This window comes from Trichogramma pretiosum, unplaced genomic scaffold, assembly GCF_000599845.2.
Source record: "Trichogramma pretiosum strain Unisexual culture from Peru unplaced genomic scaffold, Tpre_2.0 scaffold41, whole genome shotgun sequence".
Lineage (NCBI taxonomy): Eukaryota > Metazoa > Arthropoda > Insecta > Hymenoptera > Trichogrammatidae > Trichogramma > Trichogramma pretiosum.
In genome coordinates, this window is record NW_019640824.1 from 789,469 (window position 1) to 807,276 (window position 17,808).

Here is a 17,808-nt window from a genome sequence, read left to right on the forward strand (position 1 = left end):
AAAACAGAGAAAAGCAGAGCCGTCGAAATACGCGCTCGAAAACAGATTACGCGCGCCTAGCTCGGCTCTATAGCTGTTCCATGTGCCACGGGCAGCAGCAGCAGCAGCGAGAGCCGTTCGAGCCGACGTCCGTCTGCAAGCTCGATTTATTTGCCAAAACTTTTTTCGACACGGAACGTGCGAATCATTTTTAACTCGCCTCGTGTATTCAGAAACACGTCGCGTATTTGTTCGATTACTCGAGCTTATGAATAGGCAGCCAGGCATGGGGCTGATCATGCCGATCGAGCTGCGTCACGTTTCGATCGATGTTTTTTTTTCTTCCTTGCACCCACTACTTTCCGTCACCCTTTTGCTCGCCGTATTCGCCGCTGCTTTTTGTCGATTCTCGCGAAAGTGTGCGCGTATGTAGGGCCGTTCGCGGCTCCGGTCCCTGTGCACCCGGACAGCGATACGCAATCGCGACCCACGCAGCCGCATCGATAGACGCGCAAAAATGTATTAAAAAATTCGCCTCGTGCACGCGGGCGCTACTCGTGCGACATTCGGCCATCTACTAGCTCTCCTGAAAAATCGACATTCAGTTTTACAAAAGTCAAAATTTTTGATTTACCTAAGCCCTTTGTTTTTCTCGCCACATGCAGCCTCGATGTTTATGCGGTGTGAACAATTTTTACAGCTCTGCCACATGCAGTCGTATTTTTTTTTCTCCCTCTTTTTCCCTTTTTTTCGTTTGAAATTCACTATCGATATTTACCCTCGCGTTATTAATCTGCATCGGCAGCGTATGCGTGTCGAGGAATCGAATAAATTAGCCTGTTTTCCGTAGAAAAAATATAACATTTTTCCGGATTTCCCCGACCGATGATTTGTTGCATCGGATTCAAACATTGCTCTTATCAATGATTATTACGCAACGCAATAATCCCGTATTTACGATTCATATGCGACGCGAAATATTGTTCTAGTTCAAATATAAATAGCCTATTCATACTTTAAATTTTTTAATCGTTACGAATTGCCTTTACTGGTTTTTCTCCAGTAAAAACACATATTTGATCACAGCGTGTGCACAAGCTAACATTTATTTGAACTGATATAACTCTAACGGTTAAATTATAAATAAAACATTTGCCAATCCATTGACAGAGAACTTTTAGCTTAAAGATTTATATACTCCTACAAGTTTATTTATAAATATTAAAAAATACCAAATTCTATTGATGAAAAAGTAATTTTCTACTAACAAATCAATGATCGACCGAAAATTAAAGCTTTTTAAGGTTTCCGTGCAAACTTCTCGAGAAAACATGTACATCAATATCAATCGATTTTGATCCTCTGAGTCCAATGGTATGACTTTTATATACCCAAGCCAGCCGAAATCTCGAGAAAAGTGATATCAAAAATTCGAGGATGCATAAGCTTACATGGAAATGCACGCAAATTTAAGCCATTTTTACAATTTACCGAAAAAAAACTAAAGTATTCCTACGAATGATTATGTACAAATGAAAGACAAACTTTACTTCTTTCTGAAAGTATGTCTTACAAGTGGGTAGCCAGTAATTTTCCCAATGATTCTGGAATGAAACAGGTGAAAACGAGACTTTTTCTATTGAACCAATGTTATTTCCCGAACTCTCAATTTACTATCGCGTTACCCACGGGGACCTTTTAAAAATGACTTCTGATTGGTCGAGCCACTTTTGACTCGGTTTCAAGTGTCAAATATCGACATTTACGGCGAAAATCGAAACTATATAAAACTGATGCGCATGTGAAATTCACTAGTGTTCGAAATAACCACTGGAATCCTTAGAAAAAAATGAAAAAATTTTTCGAAAAATTAAAAACCAATTCATATTGTGTAAAAATCAACTCGGACCACTTGATTGTCGATACTGAAAAACGTTGCACTTTTTATGTATGAAATGTTTATATTTTACTCTTTTTTGAGAATTCAAGGACTTGAGGAAAGAGATAACTAAGATGAGCCTGAGGGTACCACTGGACGGGTGGAATCACACTATTCCTGTCCCATGTAAGCAAAAAACGTCTAATGCGGCGAAAAGATAACATCTAGGATGAATACGTAGCTCCAATTTCTCCCCGCAAAACTTAGCCCAACAAAGGAATGGTACACTTACAAAAGTACACTAGCCAAGTAAGTGGACTTATTGGTTAAAGAAAAAAAAACATACATACGTACATTTATCGAGAACCCAATCTAGTTTACAAGTATTCGAATAAAATTAACTAAATTGAAAAACTCTTTTTTGAATATCTAATTTTTCTCTGGAGGAAACGTAACAAGCAGGATTTGATGCCAGGCGCAGAGTGTCATATTTGCTAATTGCCACTTTGGCTCGTCGCACGAGAAAATCCGAGCGAAATAGCATCGGTATGAGAGAGGCACGAGCAGCTCGTAGCAATTTTCTTCTCCTATGTATGCACATGTACGATATATCGATTCGCTTTTCGCGTTTATCTGCGAGCCGGAGGTGGCTGGAGCGATCATTAAATATAAGAAGTACACGTAACGTCGATGGCTCGTGAATGTGCTCTTCTCTCTCTCTGTCGAATCGCATACGCGCGCGCAATAGGCAAAATGAGGACGAGAGGGAGAGAAGCCCATAATCATTATTAGAAATGCAAATTGAAGCTCGCGCTACAATCGTCGCCGCACGCGCCTTTGGGCAGAAACTTGTATGGGCTGGAACTATCAGGCGGGATCACACGCGAGACTCGGATATTTTCAGCGCAGTTGTCTGGCCTCCTCATCCTCCTCTTCTTGCTCTTCTTGCTCTTTCTCCCTTTCCACCTATCACACTGGCTGCTGCTATATGCTACTGCAGTCCTATACTCGGGGAAATTGTCCATTCCAGAGCGAAGGTCGACTTGTGTAGTTGTCGTAGTCGTGGCTGTCGCTCGCACCAACTCGCAGCGCTATATAGAGCCCGAGTACACGGGCCACTTGCCAATGGAACGAGGAAATTCACAAAAGAGAGCAGTTGGACTTTCTCTCGGGCAGTGCGGCAGCGAGTAGTGCAGCGATCTGACTACACGCACCCATCCTACGAGCGTACATGTGTTTATACGCTATCCTTTCCCACCCAACGCCGACAGACAGTACCTATAGCCATGCATGTGGGCGCCCAATTTGCGGGTGAAATCTGGCATGCTCCGCTGCGCGCCCGGAGATTTCCGACATTGTTTTTCCGACTGCTGCCTCGACGATCGCCATTTCTCTGCATATCACCGGCACTAAACGGCCAATCATTCCGCACCTTCTTCCCATCTGCCCCTCTTCTAACAACTCGTCAATTTTTTACCAAAACTATATTTCCTTTACTTTTTCTAATCTACCTGAGCTTTTCTCGACGACACGTTTATTGCTATTTTTCGCTGGCACGCGATTCAATAGCTGGCGAAAAATTTACAAACACGATTCTTTGTCTGTTGGCAAAGCCTCGTTACATTTACAAATGGTCGTTTGTACTTGGCTTCGAAATCCGTTGCGTTTGTCCAGTGCAGAGCTCAACTTCATCTTTATGAAACTATAATGATCTAATCGTATTCCGACACATCAAAATTTATGGAGGTTTAAAAATCTAATAAAGCAATACATTAAACAAAGCCATTATTTTGATAAAATACTCTCCATTTTTTATGTACTTTTTTTCGTCATGTACTTTCTTTATTTGTGCTGCACTCGTTCGTAGACCGGTAAAAAATATCAGTCGATTATCATTTTTTCTGTTGCGGTTTTTGCATCAATAATTCGCACAGAACTAATTGACTCTCGACGCAACTTTCATCTGGATCTTGATTCAATAAACCACTGAAGCAATGATAAGCGCCCGTTAATAAGCACAAACGCAGCCGCGTATCGTCTGTATCGACGTATATTACTCTTAATGAGCATTTATCAATAAAGGTATGAATGATTTCATTTTATGTAATATTCCATTTTATTTCCGAGCCTCCATATGTAAACCTCCATTTATATATATCTACCCCTGTTCCGGAGAATGTAACAAGAGTGCCGAAGTGCAGGAAAATCTTGAAATTTGATGCTTTTGTCTCTCGAATACGATACAGCACGCAATTTGACACGAGCGCGAAACTTGCAATTTCCAATGCTAGTCGAAAGCCCTGCCTTATCGCTTATTTCCAAAAACAGCCTCGCATTCGACGCAGTGAGCTGCATACTAACTTTTTACACGGCACGCATCGAGAAAAGTCACAGAGTCATTGCAATATCAAAAGTCAAATGGCTTTTTGGAAAGCACAAATCGATACCTCGATAAAGCTCTAAGCCCTAAGTTATAAAATTACAACTCACACGGTATAAAAGACTGATGTAACGACTTCAGTACTAAATTAATTAGAGTATATGACATACTCTCACTGAGACTTGATCTAAAATTAACGTAATTCTCATTTAATTACAATTTTTCCTCGTTACTTTTACTTTTATTTGTTTTGTTTTTTTTTCACTTTTATACGTTTCATTTTTTTCCTGAGCTAAAACTGCTGCAGCGGACGACTCGCGTGAATGAGAAGAACGGGGAAAGCCAAGAGCGCGTGGCAAGACTCAAGGCTTTGGTAATTGCTTTTTTGTGGTGCGCGCGCAGCAGCGCAAAACTCGCTCGAATCGTAAAACAAATGATTACGCCGCTACATTAATGTTTTCATTTTAAACACAAAAACATAACGTCCAACAAGATATAATTGTATACCTAGGTGGTGCAGTAACAGTTGCAGCAGCAGTGAACGTTTTTCAAACGAGATGCACAAATATTTCTCTTTCTCTATCTCTTGTAAAATAATGGCCAACTCAAGGATGATGATATACAAGTATATATGTATATAGAAAAATTCCACTAGTTTGAAAACAAGGGGAAATTCCAATAATAAATTTGCACAGGTATGCAGGCAATAGCAGCAGCAGCAGCAGCAGCAGTAGCAAGAGAAGTGCGAGGATGGCTGAGAGGAGGCGCGCCATTGTATAAATGCCAAAGTCGGGCTGGATCAGCAGCTATAACTACACGAGCTGAAAACGAATTCCCGTCGTTGCTCTGCCACCTACATGTAGCACATACCGAGAAAGACTTATTTTCTAAGCCGAGCAAAATATAACGCGATTCGCGAGCTTTAAAGCATTCCGTCGGTTAATTTCAAATAGACTCTCGACGAAAAGACGCACGCAGCTGAACGGAGCCAAGGAAAATAACGCAATCGTTTGCGGTTCTTGGGCTTATTTTTTATATCCCCCCAAAATGCTCCCAGCGTTGGCAAACAGAGCGAAATATTTACCTATCGAGTGTGGATAATAGTATTTGAATTTTTCATAATTAAAGACGCTAAAGCAGCTACCGTTCACGACCAACATTATGTATACAGTTATGAATAATTCGAATACTACTCGTATTTTTTGCTCTCTCTCTCTCTCTCTCTCTGTTTGAATCAATGTTGAAACTGCGAGCGAAATGGAAAAAAAACGCAGCCAAAAATGATTAGTTTACTCGGGGCTCTGGAGAGTCGGGAAGAAAGGAAAAAAGACGAGTTCACTGTCCGTCGGAACGCACGGCCAGCGTATAAACTGCACGCAAAAACGCAAGCGGCAGCATTTTTTCTATCTCTCTCTGTCTTTTTTTCCAAGAAACGCACTCGTGGAAATCGTAGCTCGAATGCCGAATGGCCGATACGCTTTCACACTCGGATCCGCGCTACCAGTGTTGCGCGCCAGTACACTCCAGACTGCAGCTAAACACTATGATATTATATAGATAAGGCTGTGCGCGGGAGAGCAGCAGCGAAAGTCATGGAATAATGGGCGGCGGAGCGGCGCTGCCAGGCAGAACAGAAAATGTGCAAGAGAGAGAGAGAGAGAGAGAGAGAGATGCCTGCCTGTATACACACTAACTGGGTCAATAGCCCCTCCAGACAGTCCGAGAAAGACAGAGAGAGAGAGACTGTAAAAATTTTACATTCGCGAAAATCGCCACCGCATTCAATTGGATTTTACTTTTATTGCCAAAGCTGGACAGGAAAAAAAAATTGCTTCTTTTTGTTGCGCTGTCGAAAAAGCGAGTCCGCGCGCTTGAATTTCCGAGCACGCTTCCATTTTTCTGCCTGAATGTAAAGTAGCGGCGCTGTATGACGAAAACGCAGGCCATCGGTCGATTCAAGGTGGATTGTGTAGGCCCCCGACGAGGCACTCGATCAAAGTTTGCCAAGGCCGAATTTACGACGAGGCAGGATGCGCGCGTGTAAATAAGTTCAGCATGGTGCGTGTGGCAGCGTAATAGCTCGTTGAGCCAAAAGACCAAGGCAGCGAGCAGCAGCTGCAGCTGGCCCATGAAACATTTGCATAATTGGCCAAAGAGGCTGCAGACAAATGCGCGCGCCCTGTACGCTTTTTTCATTACTCAAACTGCGCCGGCACGATACGTACGCGCAAGCCTCGCACAACATCTCTCGACCGCCTTTCATCCTCGCGCGCGTCTTTATTCCTTTTTTCTCTTTCGCTGGCATACAAAGTACAGGCCAGTCTATTAGCATAGTTTCAATGGCTATTAGGTCGTAGGTGAACGAGCCTGCCGCGTTACAATCTCGCCCAAAAAGTCCTGGAAAATCGGGCAAAAGTCGCTAAACGCGCCACCTCCTCTCTCGCTCTCTGCTGCTGCTGCAGGCAGCGAGCTCTTTGCGGACTTTCGACTTTTGCAGCGCGACGGGACGTATATCGTCGTTGTTGATGTTTATACATATAGGCAGGCGTAGTCGCGATTTCACCGACAGTCTAGCGATCGACTCGGCGCAAGTAGCATCGCGATCCCATTGTTACTCTCTCCTTCAAACACAGCAGCTATACTGGCGACTCGCTGCTGTGCGGAGTAGCAGCAGAAAGCGAGGGAGAGAAAGTTTATTCTAGATAGGTATACACATCTCTCGAGTGCGCCGCAGAGTGGCTATTCCGTATATACACGATCGATACTTTATTCTCGCGCTGCAACGAGAACACGTCGTACATCATATCGCTCGCTATTTCCGATATTTCCGGCCCTAAAGATTTTCGACTGCGCAACTTGCAATTTGTAACGCGGCGAACTATAAGCGCGGCGTAGGGCTCTGCTGGCTGCTTCGAAGCGAGCCCCAATTTACGAATCACGCGCGCGCGGCTCGATCGATATTTCGCAGTAATTAAATTTAAAGTCACGCGCGCGCGCGCGCGTTAAAGTAGAAATGATGCAGCGCGGCTAAATCATTAACTCGAATTATTGGCTTTTACAGAGCGCATTCTCGATAGAGCACTCGTCGATAATTAACATTAATCCGGCTGATCGCGAATTCTCCGCCGTAACAAGGATTCGTTGGTGTTTTGTTTGACGGTCAATAATCAGAAGTTTTGTTCTCGATCCCAAGCCTTCTTCGGACATGGCTATGGTACTGGAGTCGTGCAGCACCGACGAGGTCTGCAAGGCACTCGGCGGCAACGACGAGCTCCTGGCCGACCTCCGCAGCAAGCTCAAGGACTGGTTGCTGCATCAGCCGCATCTGCCTCAAGGTCAGTTTTTGCCTCGAATTATATAAAGCTAAGCTGTATATCCGAGCGGTTGAGAAGTTTGGGTAGGCTGGCTGGTGGCGTGTCGCAGATGGCGAAAGACGAACGAGGCGGCAGCAGACGCGCCTCGCGCATACATTAGCTCACCGCTGCTGGTTATATACGCTGGGCATCCGCGTTGATTAAGTCGTGCACAACTGACTGACGATGCACGCGCGCATCTGTGTTGCAGATATGCCCGAGCAGAGATTGGAGCACTTCGTTATCAGCACGAAGCACAGTCTCGAGCTGGCCAAACAGAAGCTCGACATGTACTACACGGTGAGGCGACTCGTGCCCGAGCTCTTTGCCGAGCGCGACCCCCAGGCTCAGTACGTCACTCGCCTCAACGAGTCGCTGTGCGTTCTAAATATTACGCATTATTAACCGCGCGCATATTTCCACTCGTATCGTATGATGATAAATTTCCTCTTTCTGTTCTCCTCCCCCCAGGCAATGGGTCTGCTTGCCGAAATTGACCCCGGAAAAGTATAGAGTGTCGATACTGCGCTCCATCAGCGAGGATCCGGCCAAATTTCAACCCTGGGACTTTTTCAAGTGAGTATATACAATTGCATTTCGAGACTCGACTTTTTTCCAGCCTTTTGTTCGGGCGCGATTCTCGTCCTCGAAAGCTCGCAAATGACGTTTGATTCTCGTGGGCCACGTCCAGTCCTTTCATAATATACCCGACGCTGCGATCGGCCAATAATGCCAAAGGACCGAGCCTCCGAGTCAAAAGTATCGCTAATGGCTCGCTCAATTTTCCGTTATGCTCCTGTTACCCGGCAGCTCGTACATTTGCACACGCGCTCGTACCAACGTATACGCGAGTACGTGTATAATATGTAGAGGAGCGAGTTTAAAGGCATCGGATGTTTCATCGCGCTGAATAATTCGATATATAATTTATCCAAAATCAGCTCGTCGAAAGGTGTGAAGCAAAACGAACAGAGAGAAGCGGCAATTCGTTTCAAGTTCATTTCGAGCCAAAAGTCATTGAAAGCCCAACGAATGAAAGTCGCGAATTATATACGCACATCGAATCATTCCGAGTTAATTTAATGCGAGATAAAGCGAGATTAATCGTCATTTTCGGCCGCGCTGGAAATATTTCGTTGAATTTCGACTATACTGAAAGCCCGAGTCGTAAATCTGACGTCCTCGAGGACACGAGGCGAAGAAAAAGAAAATTACGTGCGCCACTAATCGTGATCCGCATACTCACTAGTCAATTTTTGCACACATATTTACATGGGAATGTGTCATTTCTGGCGGCTCGCAGGTACACCTTCATGGTCGGGGACATTCGCATCTCCGAGTGCCGCAGCCTTGGCGACATTTACATTTACGATCTGTCGGCTATGCGGGTCGGCCACCTAGCCAAGCTCACGCCAGCAATACTAAAAAAGGCAGAAGTTGCCGCGACGGTGAGTAGCTACTTGGCCTCGTTGTTATACTGCGCGATTCCTTCGATGCATAATTCTCTCTCGAGCTCGACTCTACATTAGCTGACTGCACTCGAATAACCATTACGAGCTCGGAATGCGAAATTCGCTTCATTGAAATACGTAGTGTACTACTAATAAAGACCAACTGTAGAAGCTGCAAATATTTCCTAGCTCCTGCAGAGATGCGCAAAACTCGATTAAAAAACATTCGTAATTGTATACTCGTAGAAAGCTTACGGGGCCCGGATAAAAGGCATCCACTTCATCAACGCGCCCAACTTCATCGATCGCATCGTTACGCTCGTCAAGTCGGCCATCAAGCCCAAGCTCGCTTCCAGGGTATGTGTTATATACAATTGGCTTATACTTAAATGTACGCTCGCACCACATAGAATAGCTCGAGTCTGTGATTGTGCCAACGTTGCAGGTGCACGTGCACTCGAGCGGACTGGACTCGCTGTACGAGCACGTGCCCAAGTCCGTCCTGCCTGCCGACTACGGCGGCGAGCAAGCCAGCATGAACGAGCTCGACGGTAACTGATTACCCATACGAAATCTGAGATAGCTCGAATCCAAAGTAGCTCGAGTCTGAAATACACGCTCTTGTTGTTTGTTTAGAAAAATGGCGCGGAAAACTGGCCGACTGGAGGGACTGGTTCTTGAAGGAGGAAGTGCTGAACGCCAACGAGGATCTACGCCCGGGACCGCAGCTCGACTACGACGATCTTTTCGGCTTTCAAGGATCGTTCCGCAAGCTCGAGGTCGATTGAAAGCAGCAGCTCAGCTATTTTTGCAGCTCCGTCCACTTACGTAATCTTCTACACACCCTCATTCCGAAATGGCGCACGTGCAAAGGGATTAACGCCTCGAAGCTCATTGTATGCTCTCGTACACGATATACTCGAGGAGTACCGTGTGCAAACATCGACGGAAATTGTTTGCCGCACATACCGTACCACACACATACATTTATATATATATATCTCATTGATACTCTGTTTTTATGTGCTCGAAATGTATCGCTGAAAATAAAATGAGGAGGCGAATAAAAAGAAAATGGCTCGTGCAGGTATTTTTCCTGGCTAAAAATTCAGCTGCGAATAAAGCGCGCGAGCGCGTGCGAAGAGCTCTGTGGATCGTGAATTGGGGAAAAATCGCTGCGCGCATCCCGCCACCCCAGCAGCCGCTTATATCGAGCGATGCAATCGAAAAAGCAGCACACGTATCGATGCATCGCGCACATGGAATATCGATCTCTCTCTCTGGCCTGTCTACTATTATACACATACAAGCCTGTGCATGTGTACACAGAGCTGTTGGAAGCAGCTATAGCAGCTAGCTGTATAGAAAGCAAGCTTACGTGGTTTGAAAATCCACTTCTCGCAGCTCGACTCGCTTGTCTCATCCCCTTTCTCTCTCTCTCAGGCTCCCTTATTTCTCTCTTTCTCGCAGCTCAGCTGATCCCGTAGCGACTAGCTGAGTATCAGCTGCGGGGCGCACCAGTAGTATAAGCAGCAAAGTCTCTCTAAATGGAAATTCGTTGTAGCCAAGTTGCAGGCTCCATCTCTGCCGCGCTCTTGCTCGAGCTTTAACAGAGGCGGGGGGGAGGAGGCCAACTTCTTTCGCCCGCTATACCTCAATCCCTCCCATCGATTCAAAGCCGAGTCCTGATGAATCAAAACCGACTGCTGCTGCTGATACTCGAAAACAAATACATGCATACAGCTGGCTCTGCGCTAAAAAGCTCCCAAAGAACAAACGGCAAAGCTCGACTTGCGACACCAATACGTAGTCCTGCATTTTCGTCCCATTCTTATGCGTAGCCGATTACGACTATATCCAGTTGTTTTTCCAATCTCCGAGCGAATGAATTAAGCCGTTGATTGGAATTTCGTGTACTTGACTTTTCGCTCTTTCGCTCCGAGATATTGAATATCCGGACCAAGTAATATCTAATGAAGCTCAACAGGCAGACGAGCTCCGCTATGCGCTCTGCTTCGGTTTCGAGAGACCCGAGTACATCAACAGTCGACGTGCGGTATGAAAGCGCCGAATGCAGCCTCTATGGATACACGTTTGTGCGTCGAGCAAAGCTATGAATCGCTCGGATCGGAGGCCAGCGTGTGCATGAATGACCGATCAATCACACCGCGCGCATTTCCCGGAGAATCCCAATCTCGCGCAAGCTCGACACGCTGGATCCATTTGCCAGTTTCTACGACGGCGGTGTATACTTGGAGCGGTAGTACGTACACGCCAGGCCATGAGCCCCACCCAACCGAGCTCTGGCAGCAGCTTTCACTCGTTGTGCAGCGCGCGCGACTATATAATTTATAGTAAAGCACAAATCCGAGCTTCGTATAGTATAAGCCCCCAGCCGGCGTATAAAACATAATTAAGCTTTATGATTGAGATGCATGCGGAGTACGCGCCGCGTGGCTGTGCGGGCTAATAGCAGCGCCGCTGCACGTGTCCAGCTCGACGATCGCCAATCGCGTGCGCTCGGCCAATTCGTGTATCGCCGAGCGAGCTTTCAGCTGCTCCTCCAAAATCCCAATTTCCCACTCATCCTTTTTCTCCGTGTAAAATAATCCATGTGAAACGGTCGAGCGAACGCAGCCAAGGGGGATCGCGCATCATCCACGTACTCGCAAGCTCCGTTGGCCCTGAAATGGCCCATAGTGTAAAGTAGAGCAGTTGAGAAAGATCGAGCATCGCTCGGTAATTGTCGCGTACGTAGAGAACGTATTATAATAGAGAATACAGCGACGGATGTAAGCGTCGGTGCGACGTAAGCTGCCAACAACGTTCGCATCGCCATTCGTCGTCAAAAAGTTCATTTATTTGGTTAAACGGCTGCGTGCGTAGTGGGGCGCGTCAGTTGCATTTACACTTTATACTGCTGCGCAATTTTAATCAACTATGTGCGAGGCCTGGATGAAGTGCGAGCTTAGCGCGGCGCACTCGACGCCTCCTTTCACCGAGTAACGAAAAAGAAACAAACAACGGCTCGCGAGCCAACTAAACGAAACAAAAGAAAAGAGAAGCGCCCCGAACAAAGGGACGGATTAATAAAGAGAGATGGGAAAAATGTGGCTAACGCGTATGGCTCGAGCGTAGGCAGCAATGGATCTGCAGGTAATGGAGGCGGCGGCAATATCATAAGCACGAGCCAGCGCACGCGAGTCGGCGGAAAAGTCAATAAGTCAGGGGCGCAATCATCGACTTGGCGCGCGCCAAATCAAAGGGTCAGCCGCAGCCGCAGCGGCTGCTGTATAATCATATCCTGCAGCGTCATCGTCGAGTCATTATTTATGAACGGATTTTCCTCCTGCAGGGCAGAAAGACGACCGCAATGCGGGTAGCTCGAGGCTCGTGTCTCTCTGTGTGCGCCTCGCTATGTGTATAGCTAGCTCCAAAGAGGCCGCCGCCGCCGCGACAGCCTGCATAGCTGTACGCGTTGCTAATTTTTATCTGCCAGCGGTCAAAGGACCGCACACACGCGACTGCATGTCCCTCTTCTATTGTTGTTTGCCGCGCACGGCAAAGGCCCGGCGAGACATTTTCCGGCTAATATTATTTCGGCCTCGGACCATGAGTTCGAAATATGTAGGAGAAACGAATATAGCCGCTGTTTGACGAAGCTCGGTGGGAGGCGCGGAAAATCGGCCTGAAATTCGGCTTACACTCGTGCTCGTAGCTGTAGAGAGTATAGACGTTACAATGCCTCGTACATCGGGTTGGGCGAGCTGCGGCGCTTATTGTATTCGTCGGATCGTTCGAACTTGGCCCGAACGAATAAGGAGGGAAATTTATCTCGCCGTGACTCGAAACTGGGTATACTCTGCAAGTTTGGCCCACAATGAGCTGACTTTTAGCTCTCGAGTCGCGCTTATGTTCGAGAGGCTGTTCGACGTTGCTCTCTCTGCGCTGCGCGAACAAATCGCCTATAATATATGTTTCTCCGGCTTAAGGGATGACCTCGCGAGCGGAGGAGCACGATAATCGTCGTCCAATGAGTTTTCCCATACAGCGAGAGAAAGCTCGCGCACACGGGTCTCGATTCTCGCCAGCCGATAGCTAATGTATGACGTATATACCGTACGTATATGGCCATTATTATTGTAGGCAGGCAGGCAGAGGCAGTAAAGGGATCGAAGCCAAAGTTGGCTCGTAGGTAGCGCGCGCGCACTTTGCCATCGAGGAATTGAATGCGCAGCCCAATTCCCATATATACGGGCTCGCGAATAATGCATATTCGTCATGATCTCGCCGGACGCTATATGGAAAGTTGGCCGCGCGCATCGATCGCTCGTGTTACTACTACTATAGCACATGTTACTGTAACATAGCCGTGTCGTGGCCAGGAGCGCGTCGAGTGTACCTATATAATACATACATACTCGCTCGCTCGCATGGCCAAGTAGACGTCCCCGTAGACGCGGCGGTCTTTCGCTCCAGCTCTCTATATACGTCGAGCAAAACTCGCCTAGCTTACAGCATACGTTGGAAAGACAAAAGCAGCCTCGGCCGTCGATCGTTGGGCCGCTTATAGGCGCTTATTCGGGCGCGTACTTTCGAGGCAGCGAAAGAAGAGAGGCGAAAAAAAAACGACGAAAATGGAGCTTGTAAGATTTGCATATTCAATCAAGCGTTATAACTCGATAGCGCAGGAGGAGCAGCTACCTATAGGCCTACAGCGTCTATGCATTTATCATAACAAGCCTTCGGCAACTTTGGGGGGGCCATCCTTCTCTGCTGCTGCTTTAAAAGTTTTCAATCGGATTTCGCTGCCTCGACTTTCAGCGCAGCGCTACCGTACGCATATATAAGCATCTCTCGCTCTGGCGTCGCTCGCTCGATGCGCACGAGCGAGGAGGCGCGACGAGAAGCAGCTTCAAAGAAATATTTCTAGCGCGTCCCCGGATACATCTCTCCTATATCTATATAGGATTATGAGCTTTACCTCCTGTATACTACTGCGAGCGGCGATCGAGCTCCGCACTCCTCCAGTCAGCCACTTAAAACTTTTTGATGACTGATACATTCGTCGGGTATTATAAATGCGTAATACCTGCCGCACGTGTAATAAATACATGGCTACGCGCACCTGTTTATCTTTTCCCACCACGCTATGTGTGTGTGTGCGCGCGCGCCCCAATAGCCAAGCAGGAAAATCAAAGAAGCTAAAAGTTAAATACGAATCTGCGAGCTGGCAAACTTTTCCTACTTGCTACCGGCGGGCAAATTTCTGCTTTGCGCCGAGGCAGATTAGATGACGATTTGTAATAATTAGCAATTTGCCAACTAGAATTTCTTCCTCGAAAGTATAGACACTCGCACAAAGTCGCGCGCTCTCTCTCTCGCAGCGGCAATCTTTGAAACGTCCTTTAAATTCGACTACGCGAATCGTCTCGAACGGCGCGGAGCATATCTGCCGTTCCGAAATGCGATTATTATCCGTCAAAGCTCGAGTCAGCGGGCCATCCTTTCCGAGTGTAAACTCGCTGCGTCGGAGGGAAACGAAGCGCCACCGCGTATAAATGCTTTACGACTTTTCATTGCGAAAATGTTACATCCTATCCTTGGTAAAACGTCGCTCCACGCAAAGCCTTACTCTTTCAAGAGAGGGAGTATATGTGGCATTTCACGTCAACTCTCCCAGTGCCGCGTGGCGCGGCAGAATTAAGCCAAATCACTAAATTTGTGAATCGCTGTAAAAGTACTAAAATGCACCTAGAGAAAAAAACTAACCCATGGTTTCGATGGGAAATCGCCTCAGCTTTCCGATGGTGGGGTCAGATTTTCCGAAATTTTCCGCTTTACCCGGGAAAATCGCTGGGAAAACTTTAAAGTCGATTATCTCGAAAACTTCATTTTTAAGATTTTTTTAAATAGTCTAGATCGAAAGATCAGGAAATTTTCCATCGATATAGACCTTTTCCAGAGGGGCGTTTTTTGATTTTAGCGAGATATAGCGAGAAAAAAAAGAAAAAACGTGGTTTTTTGTTCAGTTGGTGGCGTCCGACCGCCCGCGCGCGCGAAAAAACCACGTTTTTTCTTTTTTCTCTCGCTACATCACGCTAAAATCAAAAAACGCCCCTCTGAAAAAGGTCTATATCGATGGAAAATTTCCTGAACTTTCGATCTAGACTATTTAAAAAAATCTTAAAAATGAAGTTTTTGAGATAATCGACTTTAAAGTTTTCCCAGCGATTTTCCCGGGTAAAGCGGAAAATTTCGGAAAATCTGACCTCACCATCAAAAAGCTGAGGTGATTTCCCATCGAAACCATGGGTTCGTTTTTTTCTCTAGGTGCATTTTAGTACTTTTACAGCGATTCACAAATTTAGTGATTTGGCTTAATTCTGCCGCGCCGCGCGGCACTGGGAGAGTTGACGTGAAATGCCACATATATATCTAGGCGCAGTTATATCGTTTGACGCAGCTGAATTATTTAACTCGGAGCAAAAGTCTGAGCTGTATACTGGATAGATATATATCGAGTGGCGCAGAACGAACATTTTGTTTTGCTCTTTTAATTCGGCGAAAAAGCGTCAAAGATTACAGCGACTGCGAAACAAAGGGGTGTCCTTTTGTGCAGCGCGCCCACGCCATCATCCGAGCGCGCGTGTAAATCAAGAAATGACGAGGCTCTCGGCCCGGCACCGCGACGACAAAAAAGGAGAGACGATTTTCGGATAAGAGAGACGGCCGGGGCGATTTTCAGCGACGAGCAGCTAGATATTCGCTCTCGGCTCTCGGAGGCCAAAGAAATAAGGGATACGGAGATTGCGAAGGAAGAAAAAGGTAAAATTCAACTTAGGCGTACGTAACCAGAGAAAGGTGTGTCCGCCCGTTATAGCGAATGAAAATGTCTCCGGCGCGCGAATTATTTATTTGACTATAGCTATAAGCCAGCTATATAGCAGTGCTACTTTTTTTCTCTCTTTATTATTTTCCATTTTGCTGGCGGGGAAAAATTTGCCTCCAACTTGGCATTTTTCTTTTTTTTTTTTTCCTTTTTTCCACTTTTTCTCGCAGTTGCTCGCGCACAGTTCACCCTTCTTTGGCTAATTTATTTATTGCACGTACACCAGCGAGTAGCGAGTAGAAAACATTGATATTACTAGCCAACTATTGCAGCAACGGTGTGGCTTGACCCGCAGGCCATAATCAACGATCCGCTGCACGTGTAGTTGGGATATAATTAATAGCAAAATAAACAATTAGCTTATAAAGTTTTGGGGGGGATGGCGCGCGCGCATAGAAGCCAGCAGAGCCAGCAGCAGCTCGGCTTATAGAGCTCGCGCACAGCCGAGCGTCGCATAACGAATTCAAGCGAGTCGCGTTTCGTTATCTATTGTGAGGCTGTAATATGCGAGAGCGCAGCACAGCCGTTACGTGGCCCGAGCGACCTATATGACTACGACGACGACGACTTGCCAGCCTCAAACTCCTGCACATTTTCAACAAAGCAAGCTTTGAATTTGTCAAATTTTACTCATGAGCTCTCTTTGTCGGAGAGACAAAGTTTCCTATTCTCGGCGAGAAACGAGCTAGTATACGATTATATACCCACTAGACGTCGTCGTCGTCGACGACGACTACGGCGCTCGTTAAGATTTTTTTACCTTTCGAGAGACATTTCGTCTGCTGCAATTCTCCGCTCTCGCGCCTTCTACCTCTCTCTCTGAAAATTTATCAGGCTGGATCGTCGTTACATTCGTTACTCTGTCGCCTCGCGCAAATTACTTTTTTACGCCTTTGCTCGCGCGCTATGCCTGCGAGCCTCGAATTTTCAGCTCCCTTTCCCGTATACCCCTTTTCGTTCTCTTCAATTCTCTTCAATTGTCCGACTATTTACCGTGGCTGCAATTTTTTGTCTTTATACCCGCACCTACTGCAATTATTGACAAATATATTTACGTACGAGCCTGAAAAGCAAAACAAACCCCCAAACAGATTGGATTTTTTTATCTTTTCCCTGCGACTTTAGAGCCAAATTATTCCTCGTGAGCCATAAAATTTGAATCAGCCATCAGAGCTGCTGTTTGATAGTGGCCCATAGTCGTAGCCGAGCTAACGTAGGCTATATACTACTCCGACGACCATCTGTCTCCAGCTTTTACACACACACATACACACAGGCGCATAATGCATAAAACTATTCGCCCTCCATTGGCGCTTGGGCTGCTGATCCTATTTTCAAAAGACAAAGGGCAAAAGTTTATATGCGCCAGCGCCGACGCTTTATTATGCGTGTATATATAAGCCAGTGCACGTAAAACCTAAACGCACGGATAAACGTCCAATATAATTCTAGTTTCGGAGCTAAACACGAGTTGAGAGATATTTTTCACATTTCCTCGCTTTTTGCTTTGCTTTATCGATTTTGTCAAAGTTAAACCTTTCAAAAACCCAATCGCAGCTTCAAATCTGTGCAAGGCACGCGTCAATCGCATTAAATACTTTATTGATCAAAAGGTTCATTTTCTTTGGCAACGAGCTGGGCCTAAACAATTTAAAATGACTTTTTGATCGTAATAAATTCAAGGAAACGGCTTATTCGGCGAACGGGCAGATTATGCCTTGGGCAAAATATATTCAAATGTAAACATTTTCGTGCAGCAATTTCTGAAAAATCCGGTTTTGGCGCGACAGATTAATCGCTCTCTTTTTCGGGACGTTGCTCGCGTTGCAGTGCGTACGAAGGGGTCGAGTCGCCCCGAGCAAAATCAGCCGACG

The 17,808-nt window shown here is 46.2% G+C and overlaps 1 protein-coding gene across 2 annotated transcripts; it reads left to right on the forward strand.

Moving 5' to 3' along the window:
• The first annotated feature begins 6,890 nt into the window (after positions 1-6,890).
• LOC106656611 (alpha-tocopherol transfer protein-like) lies at positions 6,891-10,007 on the forward strand. Of its 2 annotated transcripts, XM_023463258.1 has the most exons (8): positions 6,891-6,944; positions 7,432-7,573; positions 7,803-7,968; positions 8,063-8,167; positions 8,895-9,039; positions 9,289-9,399; positions 9,488-9,593; positions 9,679-10,007. In XM_023463258.1, the coding sequence occupies exons 2-8, from the start codon at positions 7,444-7,446 to the stop codon at positions 9,828-9,830; spliced, it is 915 nt and encodes a 304-aa protein (XP_023319026.1). In that variant the 5' UTR covers positions 6,891-6,944; positions 7,432-7,443; the 3' UTR covers positions 9,831-10,007. The 2 variants fall into 2 exon arrangements, with proteins under 2 accessions (XP_023319026.1, XP_014233161.1); XM_014377675.2 differs by lacking the exon at positions 6,891-6,944 and having other exon boundaries at positions 7,352-7,573.
• The last annotated feature ends 7,801 nt before the right edge of the window (positions 10,008-17,808 follow it).

Bases quoted from the DNA above. Each gene is read 5' to 3' on its own strand.
- LOC106656611 (XM_023463258.1), top strand. From the start codon at position 7,444: ATGGCTATGGTACTGGAGTCGTGCAGCACCGACGAGGTCTGCAAGGCA. The intron at 9,400-9,487 runs GTATGTGTTATA...CCAACGTTGCAG, and splicing joins AGCCCAAGCTCGCTTCCAGG to GTGCACGTGCACTCGAGCGG. The intron at 9,594-9,678 runs GTAACTGATTAC...TTGTTTGTTTAG, and splicing joins CAGCATGAACGAGCTCGACG to AAAAATGGCGCGGAAAACTG.